This window comes from Gavialis gangeticus, unplaced genomic scaffold (genome assembly GCF_001723915.1).
Source record: "Gavialis gangeticus isolate Ggan-Ray unplaced genomic scaffold, GavGan_comp1, whole genome shotgun sequence".
NCBI classification, from domain to species: domain Eukaryota; kingdom Metazoa; phylum Chordata; order Crocodylia; family Gavialidae; genus Gavialis; species Gavialis gangeticus.
Genome location: NW_017729015.1, coordinates 9,370,791 through 9,386,120, shown reverse-complemented (window position 1 = coordinate 9,386,120; position 15,330 = coordinate 9,370,791). Strand labels below are relative to the sequence as shown.

Below are 15,330 nucleotides of genomic sequence, written 5' to 3'. Positions count from 1 at the left end.
GGTCCCTTCCGACCCTTAATCTATGAATCTACGAATCTATAAATCACAGTCACCATTTCTAATTTCAACATCCAGTGTCTCTGCCTGGAAATGCCCTGAGCTCTGACTCAGACTTCAAGCCACGATCACTGTTGATCCTGGTATCATTTTAAGGTCTGGTTCAACCCATGCTCTATGCCCGGGAAATCACAGCATGGTACACAGGTCGTGTGGCACATGACTGCGCATGTCATGTAGTTCTAACATCCAAAGTCAAGTTAGGTTTGACGCTTATGTTCCAAGTAAAACAATTTAATGTAGTCTCCCCGTCAGTGAAAATGTTTCTGCTGATATTTCACCCTTATCCTACTTCTTATCAAATCTAATTGTAAAGGAAACTCCTCCCAGGTTTCTAGGGTAAACAATGAAGATTTGCTCAAAAGGTCCAAATTGAATAAAATGTGGCAAGTAAACAGAATTTTAAAAGATAAAATATATTTTTGTCCCAGCTCTGATGTTACTAACAAACTACTAATGAACAGAAGAGAACTTGCATGTCAGACAGCCTCACGCAAGTGTTATAAAGGACAAACTCCACCCTGGCAAAGTGACAGAAGAATCAAGGGTTTAGTAATTTGTTAAGTACTTTGGCATCTAAACTGGATGAGCCTGGATAACAGTTTAATTATGGGTTTCAAGATTTCAAACAGGCAAGTAATGCTTTGCACCGGAGGCAGATGTGCAAAACGAACAGAAGAAAGGCTCATTAAAACCCTGCTATTGAGCAGTCTCCCTCATGCTCGTTATAAAAGATCTTGGCATTCAGATACTTTCTGTCACAATCCTAAGTCTCAACAAGGTAGCCAAGGCTTCCCTTTATATTAGGCATAAAGTGGATTTTTTATTTTTTTCCGCACAGCTAGACAGAAAACATTTTTAGGGTACAAATTGAAGCGGGTGCGCTTTCTGTTGGCAGGCAGCAGTTTTCATACTAGATCCGATCCCACGATCGCAAGAAACCCTGCGAAAGCTTATGGCAGAGCAGCCCTTTCTAGGGCGAAACCGGCTGGGACAACGACGGCGGGGTCACAGGCCAAAGAGGAGAAACCACAGCGCGTCCCAAGTGCGGCAGGACAAACCTCTATCCAAAAGCCCTGAGCTCTTCGACTGCGAGACCTGCTCACCCGGCAGCCACACTCCGGGCACAGCGGGCCCTGCTGGAGGCAACACAACAGAAACCACACTGCACCGAAAGGCCAGTTCAGGGCAAGCTGCCCCCGCGCTCGGAAAGCAGAAGCGGACTCTGGTCGAAGGCCGTCTGAAGCCCGGCCAGGACAGGCCGAGCGGGCGGGCGCGGGGCGTCGGCTCTGCCCGCAGCCACGTGCACCGGGAGCGGGAGCGGGAGCGGGCGCGGACGAGAGGGGGAGGGACCGCCCCACCCCCAGGTACCTGCTCGGCGCCGCCACCGGCACCGCCTGCACGAAGGCCCAGGCGCCCCGCGCCCCCCACGTGGCAGCTGCGCTAGCCCCTCATACGCGCCGCCACTGCCCCAACCGCCGCGGCCGGGCCCCGCCCCCAAGCCACTTCCGCCTCCCGGCAGCCAATCGGCGCGGAGGAGGCGGAGGCCCCGCCCCGCCGCTCAGCTACGGGACGGCGGCGGGGACAGAAAGACTGTCGGGCGCGGGCGTGGGAGGAGAGCCGGGGCCAGGATTGGGCTGTGACACGTGGTCGGGGGTCTATTGCTGTAGGGCGGTGTGACGTCATGAGGAGGGGAGCTCGGGCTGTGACGGCATAGAATGGAGGAGCGGTGCTGACGGGGCTGCCTTGTGATGTCAGCATGGAGAGGCAGTGCTGATGGGCCGGGCTTTGATGTCATAATGGGGGGGGATTGTGGAGGGCCTGGGCTGTTGTGATAGCAGGTGACGGGAGCAGTGCTGATGGAACAGTCTGTGATGTCATAGCGTGGAGCAGCACTGTCAATGGAGCTGGGCTGTGATGTCATAGCCTGGAGGAGCAGTGTTGACAGGGCCAGGCCCTTGGGGGTACTGGTGTATGTAACGTGGGGGTAGATAGAGCCAACCTGTGGGGTGTGGGGGAAGCCCAGTGTTGGGGGCAGGATGGGGGAGGCAGGCAGCTGAACCATGTCCCACCGTTGGAGGTGGGGCCTGGTGAAATCAGTGCTGAACAGTGTTATACCGGAGCATCTGGATGCAGGAGGACTGTCTTGGGAGGTTGGATTTTGGGGGCACAACCAGGGCCTTGAGTGCTGAAGCCTTCATTTCTGGAGTCACATAGAGAGGCTCAGTAGCAGGAGTCAGGGTGAGGAGGTGATGTGCTGGAGAACAGGGTGGGCTCAAACTGGGGGGCTGAATTCTGGAGGGCAGGGCTACGATGCTTGGCAGGCCCAGTGCCACAGTATCATACGGCTGGGGTGATGGCTGTAGTGTCAGAATTAGACCATATCATACCCGCCGGGGTTAGTGAACCAGAGTGATGCCTAGTGCTGGAGTGTATGCCTAGACACTGGCACATTGCAGAGTTCAGAGGTGGAGAGCAGGGCTAGGCAGAGTCACAATGTGGGAAAGCCTCAAAATCAGTGGTCAAAGCCAGGTCGTAGGAGAAACACCAAGGGACTTGATATTGAGACAGAGCTGGGTGTTGTAACATCTTATGAGGCCCATAGTGTGCCAACAGGTGTTACTCCATTGAGGGAGCTATGCCACCTCCCCAGTCCAACAGAAACATCTCTTTGCCAGGATAGCCAATTATTTGAGGGGCTTTAGCAGTGTAGCTAGGCCAGCTTAGGAATATAGAAAAAACACACCTGTGTCTGGCAGGGCTATGCCAGACAATTCTAGCATAAGCTTGACCTTCAGTTATTCCCCTGACCTCTTCACCAAAGGAGTTGTTTGAAACTTTTAAGACACGATGAACAACCGTCACCTTTAAGAGGTGTCTGGTTCAAAAACTACTCTGATCTCTTCAGCCACCAAGTGACTGTAGGAGGTCAGGATTACCCAACAGTTTTGCCAGCTAAGACTGAGAAAAATTCACATCCTCTAGCAGATATTTACCAAGCAAATTCCTTCTGCTGACATAAACTGCATCTCCACTGGGGAGCTCATGCATAACACTTTGCTGTCAATTAGAGCCAACCAGTCACAAAGCTGGAAATATTGCTTCCCTAAAGGTAGATACTAGCAGAGGTCAAATCCAATCAACACAAATTTAGTTCAGATTAGAACTGTAGATTGTGCCTCATTTATGTCCAGCAAAACAGTTAAAATGCACTGATTCATCCTTTCATTTGTATGTTGTATTTCTGCCTCCCCACCCTCAAATAAATGACCAAATCTTATCCTCAAACTCCACTGTGCGCCCCAGTAAGGCCCACCAATTTTCAACACACAGTATGTGCATGGATATTTGAGCACCTTGAGTGATCATTTGCTAACACAGGAGCTCACTTAAGCCTCAACTATTATGGTACAGCTCAGGCACAAATCCCCAAATACTCCCTGCAAACTGCTCCTGAAAAACAGCCACAGGTACAAGCTCCAGTTATTGGTCAGCCTGAAACTCAAATTCCCAAGACTTACTTGACTCAAACTAACGTCATGTTTCCTATTAACTTACATGCAGATTTAGAAATGTTGATACATATCTTCCAAAGTACTTCACTGACAATATAGTTTTAACACCAGTTAAAGGAATAGCATCTAAATGTACTTACATGGAATATTATTGTAGGAGGAAAAAAACAAAGGTTGCAAAAAATACAAACCCCATGGGCTAGAGTTGATTGTGGGCTTGTGATGAAGCAGGCTCTTTTGTACTTGGTTGGTTTCTGTTGCCTTGCATTCTGGAGAGTCGGTTATACTTACATAATGCATGCATGAAGTGCACGTGCCAAGCAATGGATTCCCAATGTCTCATAGGTTTCCCGGTGTGGGCTCAGAATGACAATATCCTTCACTTTTTGTTTTCTTGATGTTTGACATTTAGGTGCTAAATGAGGTGTTTGTTTTTAGGGACAGTAGTGGAGAGAGAAACACACTAAGATTAAGACTAGTGCTTTTAGATGCCCAAGACAGATTACTTAACAGAGCCTAATTTGCAGAAAGTACAAAGTACCTGCCCTCTAAAAAATAATTCTCCTTTGAGATGCCTAAAGTTGGGTACACAAAAGCTCTAGTCATTTTTGAAAACCCTGTCAACAGATATCATGGTAGCATGTAACCTTTACTTGGCACATACTGTTTAAACAAACATGGGCAAGTAAATTAGACCACTTACAAAGAGGTACTACAGAAGATATTTATTCCAAATTCACAAATAGAGTTTTTACATGATTTCAAAATAGCCGTTAGATTCCAAATCTGTTCTGTTTGGAATGGGGAGTGCTATTTGACCCATAATAAACACCTATCAAAACTGCTTCCTGCAGGGGAAGATGGCAAGCCAGAAGAAAGCCACAGCCTAGTGTTTCTCTTCCATTCATAAAAAATTGCATCCCCCCAGACTGATGATGGATGTTTATGAAGGAGTAAGGTAAGGTAACTGTCAGTTTGCAACTGGCACTGCAGTGGCCCCCACACTGGCTCCAAGCCATTCACTGCAGAGGTAGGTCCTGACATGCATGTCCTCAGGGGGACGGGGGGGGGGAAGCAGCCATTCTGTGCACAAGCAAGGCACACAGATGCCATCTACTTACGGCAGAGCCTGGTCTGCACCTGGGAGACACTCCCACCCCCAAGCAGTAAATATGAGCAGCAGGGAGATTGCCTCCATAGTGTCATAACCTTATGGCTCTCCCATACCTTACAGCATTCACTTCCAACACAAAGGCAGAGTATCTCCTGCTGGGAAAAGTTTAACACAGACTGAACATCACAAACAGTATCCTGACCTCAGCTCTTCTGCCACATCAGCAACCACCATCCCACTGACACATCCAAGGGGCCCAGTACATGAGCATGTGATACTAGAGATCTACTGACTACCGTAAACGCTTTCAAGCCTAGGAAGCTTCTAAATAGAAATGGTGGCATTTTCCCAAGCACTGAGCAGTGGAAGCTGGAGGTGCCCAGCATCTCTGAATAACCAGGCTACTTGTTTAGATACTTTAACAGCCTGACTTAGGCACCAGATTGGAAAATGTTTGCTTCTAGTTGCAAATCACACAGGCCGGAACTCTGCTAGTGACCATGAACTTTACAATCAAGTCCATTAACATTTACAAAATACAAGGCAAGGGCTCATTCAGAGCTAACTGCCAATCAGATGAGATGTTAAGAGTCCTGAAGCAGCAGAGTGCGGGTGCAGACCACAGCACACGTGCTTGACCAACCGTCTCGCCACAGGCTGTCAGCCATGCTTCAGCACGTGGATGCAATGGGGATGGCAGCTGGGCACCTACTTCCCTTCACTATTTCAGCCAACTCCAATCAAGGCTCTAAAAGAAGAGGCAAAAGAATAACCTGAGTCCCAGTACCCTCATGCATTTCCATTGAACAGCCCTAGTGGCAACCACCTGCTTGTATAAATGCATTGCTGCAAATTGCACTCTGGTCCGCCTTAGAAGTAGGCCTAAGATTATAAGGCCTTTGAGGTAGGTAATGTCTTTGTGTTATGGGCCAGAACCTATGACAGCCTGCTTGAGTCCCTGATAAACAGTTATTGCAAAAGGCAGCTGGCTCTTCCTCCTGCTCACTGTTTTTTGCAACATAGTCTTAAGGCAGTTTTTGGCACTAATGCAGTTTGCAATTCAGCTCTGGGTGCACATTCCTACTACTGAGCATGCTCCATTGGGCTGCACTGTCTTGGCAAGTACACAGCAACGTAAGTTAACCTGGGACAAGTCCCAAAATTATAGCTAGGCAAACCCCCAAGCCTAGCAGATGTTTTCCTCTGGTTTTTAACATCAACCTTCTCATGTTTTAGCCCTTGAAAGAGAAGGGTGTGGGGGGCTAAGTTCTAGCCTGAGTTCTTGGTCTGAATAGCAGAAACTCTCTCAGTGCTGTGTATCCACTCTATCCAGTGAATGTTAAATGCAAGATGCAGCGGGAAGGAACTGGGGAGAAAGAACAAGCACAGTAAAATCCCTGTTTTCTGGCATTCTACTAGCCGACACACTATTAATTGGTGCCACCGTGCTGCCACCACCATCCACCACTACGCACCCCCGCACGCAAGCCATGTGCCACCTCCCCATGCCACCACCACCACCTACCACCCTGCGCCACTGTGTGCAAGCCCCCCACCCCTTCCAGTTCCAGTGTTTTTAGATAACTAGCATTTTTACATTACTGGCACTTGGCATTCCCCACTCATGCAAGATAACGGAGATTTTACTGTGCCAGGAGCAGCGAGTTACCAAGCCTTCATGTTTAGCCTTTTGTCCTCTAAGCTACTCGTTCTTTTTGACACAAGCAAATGGGGATTGTAGTTCTCACCATGTGACGTCTATTGGGTAACTAAAGGGATGTACTTGGTAGCTGTGTTGGTCTGAGACAAAAAGAAATGCAACACTCTAGAACTCTTGGTTCAGAGATGATACCTTTTATTAGACCAACTAAGAAATTGCAAAAAAAAAGTATTTCTGCAAGCTTTCAGGTACACATGCCCTTTCTCAGGCTCAGGGAAAATTAAAGATGGTAAAAAAGTCCCCATAGGTAGACAATAAACTGAAATGAAGTTTATTTCTTACCTGTGGGGACTTTTTACCATCTTTAATTTTCCCTGAGCCTGAGGAAGGGCGTGTACACCCAAAAGTTTGCAGAAAAGATTTTTTTTTGTGATTTCTTAGTTGGCCTAATAAAAGGTATCATCTATGAACCAAGAGTTCTAGAGTTGTTGCATTTCTTTCTGGATACCTAAATGCATAAGATCATGGTTTCCACCCAGTGTTTAGCACATCTAAGCCAACTCCATTAGCTGGCACTAATGGATGTTTATCTTGCTAGGATCCTATGACCCCAGCTGACTTCCTGCCCTTTGGGCAGAAGGATGGACTCGATGGTCTTCCAAGGTCCCGTCCAGCCCTAATGTCTATGAAATCTATGAAATAATTAGATCCTGACGGTGGTACCAGTACCAATGCATGATTAAAATTTTGGAACTACTGATGAGGAAGCTGGGTTGTAAATCAGAGGAAGATAAATTGAGAAACATTAACAGACCATAGCAATAAAAAATGAACAGAACTATAAGGGTCAGATGTGTGTGCATCCCTGAGAGGATCAGACCAAAGAAAGCAGCAGGGAGATCTTTATATTACCTTCACACCCTCCACATTCTGGCCCACTGTTTCAAGTGATGATGGTTTCTACAGACCAGCATTGGGAAGAAGCTAGAATCCCCTCTAACATTCAGTCCAGCTCCTTTACTACTCCCATGGTCCACCAATGCCTGTGGAGGCAAACTAGGACTGCTTATTCTCGACCTATGCTGCTCATTGTTCACCGGTCCATTATGGTTCAGAAGGAAAACTGTTCATTGGTCTATTATGGTTTTTATAAATCTCCTGAATACTACCACAGTGGTGTGCAGTAGTCAGAATAGGTCCCTAAATTTGGTAAGGCTCTCAGGTGGCTGTGGGGAGCAGCAGCATATTGTGTATGCCAGTATTAACAGGGTTCCAGCTATGGGTTGGAACCAACACCCAACGCTCCCACAAAGAGAGAACCTTAACATCATGGTGGGAAGATGTAACATGTGAGAGCCTGGTCCTGAAGATGGACCAAGGGACATTTAGGCAACTGTAACTGATCAGTTTGTTATTGAGAGAGACTGCAGCATCATGGACACAGAAGAGCATCTGGATACTGCAGCTCAGTTAATCCACTGGAGATAAACTCAGGAGACTTAGGGCTTTGCTGAGTCCACTCAGACAGAAAGAGGAATGAACTAATTGCCTCAGTGCTTCTGCTTGTCCCCATGTTTTATGTATTTCAGCCTCTCAAAATTTAGAGGAAAGTGAACAGTCCACTTTATCATAGCTAGGGACCTGCCTAAATGGTGGGGGAAATCTGTATTCAATAACAGAGAATTATCCAACTAACAGTTTTGTCAGTGCCTGCATTTCCATTAGAATTAAAATAAGGAGACAAGAGTAGAGGAAACAGTTTGTTAGGACACTACATGCACACCATCCACAGCAGCTCACCTCCGCAAGTCATCCAAAAAGTGCAAGAGCCTAAAGCCTCAAACACCAGCTGGCAACTCTGAAGAACCAGGCCCCTGAAGCATACAAGCACTTACCATCAAGCTATTGCTCTGCTCCTGTTTTGCCTCTTGCATAATTGTGCTAAAGCGGTCGAGATAGTGCAGGTTCTCTTCCAATATACGGGCAAAAGTTTCCCTGCAAAAGTAAAGCACCAGAGAACAGATTTAAGCTGAGACAGGATGACACCTCCAGGAGGCATGGGACAATGAAAGGAGAAGGAATTTGCAGTCATTCGCTGCCATTCTATACATTACTCTTTCTGGCAGCAGCAGGTGGCAATGGAAGGAGGTGGTGATGGGTTGCAGAAGTGGCTCCTGGATTCATAGGGGAAGGCATGGGAAGCCAAGGAGGTAAAGGCAGCAGAAGCCTGTAAGCCATGGAGTTAGCCACTCACGGGCTGCATGCTGCCTGCAGGCCACCAGGACCTTGTGTGGCACAGCACTCTTCAAATGCAATTTGCAAGGAAGTGACAGACCAAACTCTTAGACTCAGCAGAGAGATGATGTCAGGAATGGCTCACATTGTATGTTCTGTACTTAACCTTGGATGTGCAGTCAGTCACAGGGGTGTCACTCAATTGGAAATCTGAGATAAAGACCAGAACCAGTCTGAACCAGCCAATTGGTAAAATTCTGAACCACCGTGCAAGAGAAATCAAGCTATTTAAAAGAGAAGACTATGGCTTATAATGCGTGACGTTCTGTCCGTCTAAAATGACAGAGTCCAGAATCGCAATCCAAATGGACCACAAGATTTTAAACCACTTTGGCAAGCGCCAAGTAGATTTTGTGTGGCCACTGTCTGCTACCAATAAACAGCTGTTTTCATCCACATTCTTACAATCAGGTACTAACAGTAAATGAAGGATGAGAGAAAAAGAGGAGTGCCCTCAGTCTACTGTCACTGTTGAAATCTAGAGCATCTCAAGCTTTCTCTAAACATGAACAGGGGGAGTTGTCTGGAATCACTTCGACTCTAAGCTTTTGGGGAAGGGCCCATCTCTTTCTTTGCTGCTACAATGCTGAGTACAAAGAGGTCCTGGTCCATGTTAACCAAGCCAGTGCTGTCTCAGAAGTGGAGGCCAGCTTCTGCATGCAAAAAGTTTCTTCAGGAAAGAGATAAATTAGTCTTGGTAAAAGCTGCTCTTCCAGTTGACTCTTACCCATCTCTAGGTGTGGACACTGAAGACAGAGAGTGGGGCACAGTTCCTGAAGAAGTCTGCGGGAGCCAGGCAGCTGTTGTGGTTGTAGCTGAACCTTCTAGACTAGAACTTGCCAGAGAGCGAGCAGAACTCTGAGTCTGGAGGAAGAGCAGAACTGTTTTCATTACCCGCTTTCCGTGGATGGAAAATAAAGATGTTAGTCGCACTTCATGTGTGCTAAAAGACCCCAAGCACCATTTAACGTATGTACATTCATGCAAAAGGAATGACAAAGCCCCAGAAAACTGTGAAATACCATGGATGAATGTTCTCATGGTCCCAGGACCTTGCCCATATTGTGCACACAACACACAAACACACACACCTGCCCACCATCTAGCATATTTGTTCTCCAAACCCAAGCCACATCCTAAAACAAGGGTCAGCAACCTTTGACAACCTCCTGTGAAACCACTGGATCCAGCCTGCATACCTGGGGCTTCAAAGAAGTATTTGACAGCAGGGGGCACCAGCTATAGGCACTCTCCATGTGCCACTGCAGAATGAGCAGCAGTGGCCGGCTCCTAGCACCTGCCTGCCTACCTCTAACCCAGGGCAAAGCAGTCCGCCCCGCAGCCAGAAAAGGTGTCCTATCCACGCCCTAGAGGAACCACCTTGTTTGGGGAGAACCATATATAGTTTGCATATTGATTCTTTAGGGTACCAAATGGTGATGAAAAGTTTCTGCTTCCCTAGGAGCTGAGTGGATTACTTCTAATCTGCTTACATCTTTGTGAGCAAAGACTGAGCTCATACCCCAACTAACATGCTGCCCCATTCATGGCTCCAGTACCAAAGCAGGCCAGTGCAAAAGGCAAACATGATATTCCACAGCAGGCTGTCTTCTCTTGTCTTGTCTACATAAGAGTTCTTCAACGACAGTAAATGACCATGTCTTACTATTTGTGTACAGAGCCCACCATAATGGGGCCTCAGCTTCAGCCTCCAAACAGCGAGCAGCGGGGAACAATTCCTACTTACACTGAGCATATAATGCTTCAAACCTCCTACAGGGCTTCACAAACCACTGCAGATTTGACAGGTTACACAACACCTGGCTGAAGAGATCAGCATTAGCCTTTAAGGACTTCAATCTTAAGTTACTTACACAAGCAATTTTCAGCAAATGCCAAATCTCCCTCTGCCTTTTGCCCTGCATCTGCATCACTGAATTGTCAGCCTCCTTGATATTATTCAGAGCCACTTCAATCTTTGGAAGCAAATCGATAATCTTCTGCTTGCAGCCCAACAGCTTGCTGTAAGGTAAAGGAGAAACTAGTTACTTTGCCATAGAGGGTGCAGGAAGTTTTGGCAGTCTGTGTACTTGCAGTGCTTACAGAGCTTGTCATTACAGACAACTGGACAATATATGCTACCCCCATCATCGACAAGGATATCTGCAGGCACTAAAAGTGTCTCCAGGGTCACTGTTGCACGTGGATGTCTCCACCTATCTGGTCTGGCAACAGGAAGATTGGCTGCCAGCAGCTGCCACTGCCAAGTTATTAGGGAATGTGAACACCCTAATGCTTTTGGTGGCTCATGTGCTGCCAGTACAGCAGTTTAGCCATCAAAGCACAAAGTGCACCCTAAGAAGGCACTAGTTGCTGAGGCGACCATAACAGCTGGAAGAAGGTGCGGGCATATTTTCCTGTGCCTTCAGCCAACTGATGGGTGGCAGCAGAAACTAGCTCACTCAGGAGAATTCTGAGCAGCTCTGCCACCTGAACAGGATATGCTGCAGCAGAGGGTCTTTGAGTATTACCACACTCACTGTTTTGCCAGGACCACTGCAGTTGTGCTGGCAAAGCTTTCTAGGATAGATTAGACCTTAGTCAAAGGTGAAACGATGCTTCCTTGGCTCCGCATTTAAATAAAAGAAAAAGAGAATACAAAATACAATGTATTCGTACACCAGAATGAACGTTATGCTGAGAACCTCAGATTTTTCATTTCCTACAATTGTTTAACAGAGTGACTCGTTCAGTTGGGATGTAAATCACCACTTATTAACACTGTATAGATGGGGTTTATAAGCTCAGCACAAGGACAGCCTCCAGTACATGGCCCCTACTGTTAGGTATGTAGTGCACAGCACCCAATGGGAGAAAGTTTCTACACTTCAAACTGTGTATATTTTATTTTTTTCTGCCCCACAAGAAACTCTGAACCTTACCCTATAGGGCTCCACTGCAGAGGCAGTGATGTGCGCATGGAAGTCATTTAGAGAACACATGAAATGCTCTTGGGAATAGGCATTAAAAGGGCTGTTTCAACAGATTTGTGCACAATTCTTGAAAGAGAAGCAATGCTCAGTTGTAGGCCACAGCATTCTATTGACAGTTGGTAATTTGAAGGATATATGCAGGAGTGAATGAAGCAGACTTTTCTCTTTACTGCCTTTGAATACGTTGGGGCAGCAATAGGACTGTGTCCTTCAACAATCTGAACTGTACGTCTCTGAACGAAGTTTTCATTTTTGAAATATGAATGCAAGGGATCTGTTTCCCAACTGAATTAATGTGTTAACAAGATCTCTCCAGCCTAAAAGCTGCATTTCATCTCTGCTTTCTAACTCACAGACAAGCTCTCCTGGTACCTTAAGTGGCCAAAGAGCTCTTTGAGAACTCTGTCCTGGCTCTGCACAGTCTGCACAATAATCTTCACCATGTCCGTGCTGTCACTGTAGGCATGATCTGGGAGGAACAACAATCCTCTTGTTAGCAAAATGCCTTTGGAGAAAGGACACACAGCTCTTAGATACATATCCATAGAACCCCCCCGCCCCTCCCCCAAAATATATTTCACCTAACAAGAGAAGCCTGATAAAAAGGCAGGTTCAAAAAGGGAATTAGATGACGTGGAGGGGTCAGTTCTGGGACCAGTTTTGTTCTATATCTTCCTCAATGATCTGGAACAGTGGTTTTCAACTTTTTCATTTGTGGATCCCTAAAACATTTTGAATGAAGCGTGGATCCTTCTTGAAATTTTGAATGGAGGCACAGACCCCTCTGTATTATGAGTATGGGTATTCACACACCTTTGATTGATCACAGTCATCTTTTGCAGACCCCTTAGACATAGTCTGTGGACCCCCAGGGTCTGCGGACCACAGGTTAAAAACCACTGATTTGGAAGATGGGATGGAATGCACCCTCAGCAAGTTTGCAGATGACACTAAGCTGGGTGCAGCAGCAGATATGCTGAAGGGTAGGACTAAGATTCAGAGAGACCTAGACATTTTGGAAGATTGAACCAAAAGAAATCTCATGAGGTCCAATAAGGAGAATTGCAAAGTCCTGCACTTAGGACAGGGCAATCCCATGCACTGGTACATGCTAAGGACTGACTGACTAAGCAGCAGCTCTGCAGAAAAGGACCTGGGGGTTACAGTGGACAACAAGGTGGATATGAACCAACAATGTGCCCTTGTTGCAAAGAAGGCTAACAGCATACTGGGCTGCATTAGTAGGAGTGTTCGCAGCAGACCGAGGAAAGTGATTCTTCCTCTCTATCCAGCACTGGTGAGGCCACAGCTGGAGTTCTGTGTCCAGTTCCTCCCCCCCGACATGCACAAAATTGATCCGACCCATCATGGATGGCAGTACTTATGTTGGGGTATTAAATCAACTGAATCAGTCTTCTTTATTATGCACAAGCACACTGCAGTTCAATCCTCTCTTCACACTTGCTCTAAAATTGAGCCACTCTGGCTGGCTACGCACTGATTTCCATAAGGGTTGCAGCTATTTCCCCAAACACACAACTGTGTACAATCCTCCTTGATGGCTACTGCCCTGGTTGCAAAATACAGGGCTATTTCAATTCCCATCACCCTTCCTCCTTTTACTCTACCACTGTATTAAAAAAAGAGATTGCTTTTAGAGGGAGGTGAGAAGCCCCTTTTTTCTTTTTTTTGAGGTAAGAAGTAGAGGGAAAGATGATGACGCTAGATGCTGTTACAAGGCAGTCTGTGTGGGGAGGGAAGGGGTTACAAGACCAGTGGACAAGCAAAATATAGTAGTGAGACCACACGGCTAAGAAGCTGGAATAAGTATTTCAGTGTAGAGGTCATTTGAGAGCAGCTGATCAACCCAGCAACAAGAGACACTTGGACTGGCACAAGCCAGGACTTGGAACCTCAAGAGCACAGTAGCTCAAGCATACAATTATTCACACAGTTTTAAACACATTACTACTACAACTACACCAGACCACTACCTTCTCTATCCAGATCTCTCACCAAGCTCCCCGACATCAGGGGGTCTCGCTCTGTCCCAACCCCAGTATTCCCCTTGTCCTTGCCCGAGACAATACTTTAAAGTCTGACATTCTTTACTGAAGGCAAAAATCAGTAGAAGGGTTTGAGAATTTTAAGGTAGGTCACAAAACAAGTCTCTTCCATACCTGGAGGCCTGGGTTTCAGCTGTTTATAGAGGTCTATGGCCTTTTGCTCCCTGCCAAGAGAAGAAGGTAAATGCTTTACATGTGTCCCCACACAGAAGAACTGTTTACAAGCAAAAAATGTTTTAGATTAAAGTGCTATTGTGGAAGAAGAAAACATCAGAATTCAGTCCCCTCTGGGAAGTTTTGTGCATCAGAAGAAAGGGTCTGTACCTTAGACAGCTTCACTGTACCCTCAACCCAGTCCAGTACCCTTCAGCTTTTGCTGGACTTGGGATCTAAAATATGAGTAACCAGAGAAGAGACAAGCTGTAAGACTGGCTGTCCGGTCTGCTCTTCACCTCATCCCTAAGTGGGTAGACATGGGATGGAACCTTGTTCTCGGCCAACCCTAGACTGAAGGAATAATCTTGGTTTGAAATGCGTTTTGAGGTGCTTGTGGGCAATACTGTAATATGAAGCTGTTCCCAGTACAGAGGTTTGGACTTTAGAAGGTGCCATAAATTGCTCTCACCAAGGCAGCAATGCAAAGCTAGGGGAATGAACAATACTGAAAAGCCTACAGAGACAAAGAGTACTTCAGAGCAATTCTTACCTCCTTGGGACCAGTGGGCCTTTTTGCAATCAGTCCCTGTAATCTCTATTCAACACCTCCCAGCTCTATTACTGTAGATGGCTGTCTTGGGAACGTATGTCCCATTGGTTTTATAGAGAGTGAATAACTATTCCCTGGCACATTGCTTCCTAGCATATTAGACTATGTAGAATCAATGAGAGAAGGGCCTTATGGAGGTATGCACCATATTGAAGCAAATCCTTCTATAATTACCACAGCAGAAACTGTATTACAGTAGTGTCTAGAGACCTTTTGTGCTATGTACTGCACGCACGTAATGACAGCGTGTTCCTGTCCCAAAGAACGCTTTGTCTTGCCAGTACAGACACAACAGGGTAAAAACATATTAATCAACCTATTTTAAAGATGGGGAAATTGAGAAACATGTTAAGTGACAAACCCAAAGTCATACAGGGAATCAGGCAGAGCTGGGAACAGAATCTGGATGCCCTGCACCCCAATTTAAGGCCTTAACCATAAGGCAGCCATTTTTCTTCCCTCGTCCAAACACAGCACTCTCCAAGCAGCAATTTCCTCATCACCTCTCTCTCAAAATCCTCCAATCCAATCCCAGAACTTCACCAAAAATTGCTCATCAACCAGACAGGCAGGATCTTACAGCCCTCACCCAGAACTGGCACACAGTTGGAAGCTTCATAGCACACTACCTGTACCACTCTTATCAGTAAAGCCTGGTGGCAAATGCCCCTTTGTCCAGTCCCCCTGCTGCCTGCTCTCAATCTGAAGTAAGCTTACTGGAGTCAGTGCACTGACTCAGAATTGACATTACTGTAACTCAAAACAGATGTGGATCCTGAATTCCCAAGGTGGACAATGCATAAAAAATGATTGGGAGGAGAGGGGGGGTACACTAAGTATAGCTTGGAGCAAGAGGGCAGCCAC

General features: G+C 46.5%; 2 protein-coding genes across 3 annotated transcripts in view; both read right to left on the bottom strand.

Annotated features, from left to right (window-relative positions):
- The window catches only part of ERLIN1 (ER lipid raft associated 1), a 65,152-nt gene extending 63,664 nt beyond the window's left edge, over positions 1–1,488 (bottom strand). For both annotated transcript variants that reach the window (XM_019512187.1, XM_019512188.1), the window contains exon 1: positions 1,429–1,488. The gene's annotated coding sequence lies outside the window, so the exon portion shown is untranslated. The remainder of the gene's footprint in view (positions 1–1,428) is intronic.
- Positions 1,489–4,282: 2,794 nt separating this feature from the next.
- The window catches only part of CHUK (conserved helix-loop-helix ubiquitous kinase), a gene marked incomplete at its 5' end in the record, with an annotated part of 56,441 nt that continues 45,393 nt past the window's right edge, over positions 4,283–15,330 (bottom strand). Inside the window, 6 exons of the mRNA XM_019512065.1 lie at positions 4,283–5,434; positions 8,242–8,341; positions 9,369–9,505; positions 10,516–10,663; positions 12,007–12,103; positions 13,815–13,864. Coding sequence (XP_019367610.1) covers positions 5,408–5,434; positions 8,242–8,341; positions 9,369–9,505; positions 10,516–10,663; positions 12,007–12,103; positions 13,815–13,864 — 559 coding nt within the window. The remainder of the gene's footprint in view (positions 5,435–8,241; positions 8,342–9,368; positions 9,506–10,515; positions 10,664–12,006; positions 12,104–13,814; positions 13,865–15,330) is intronic.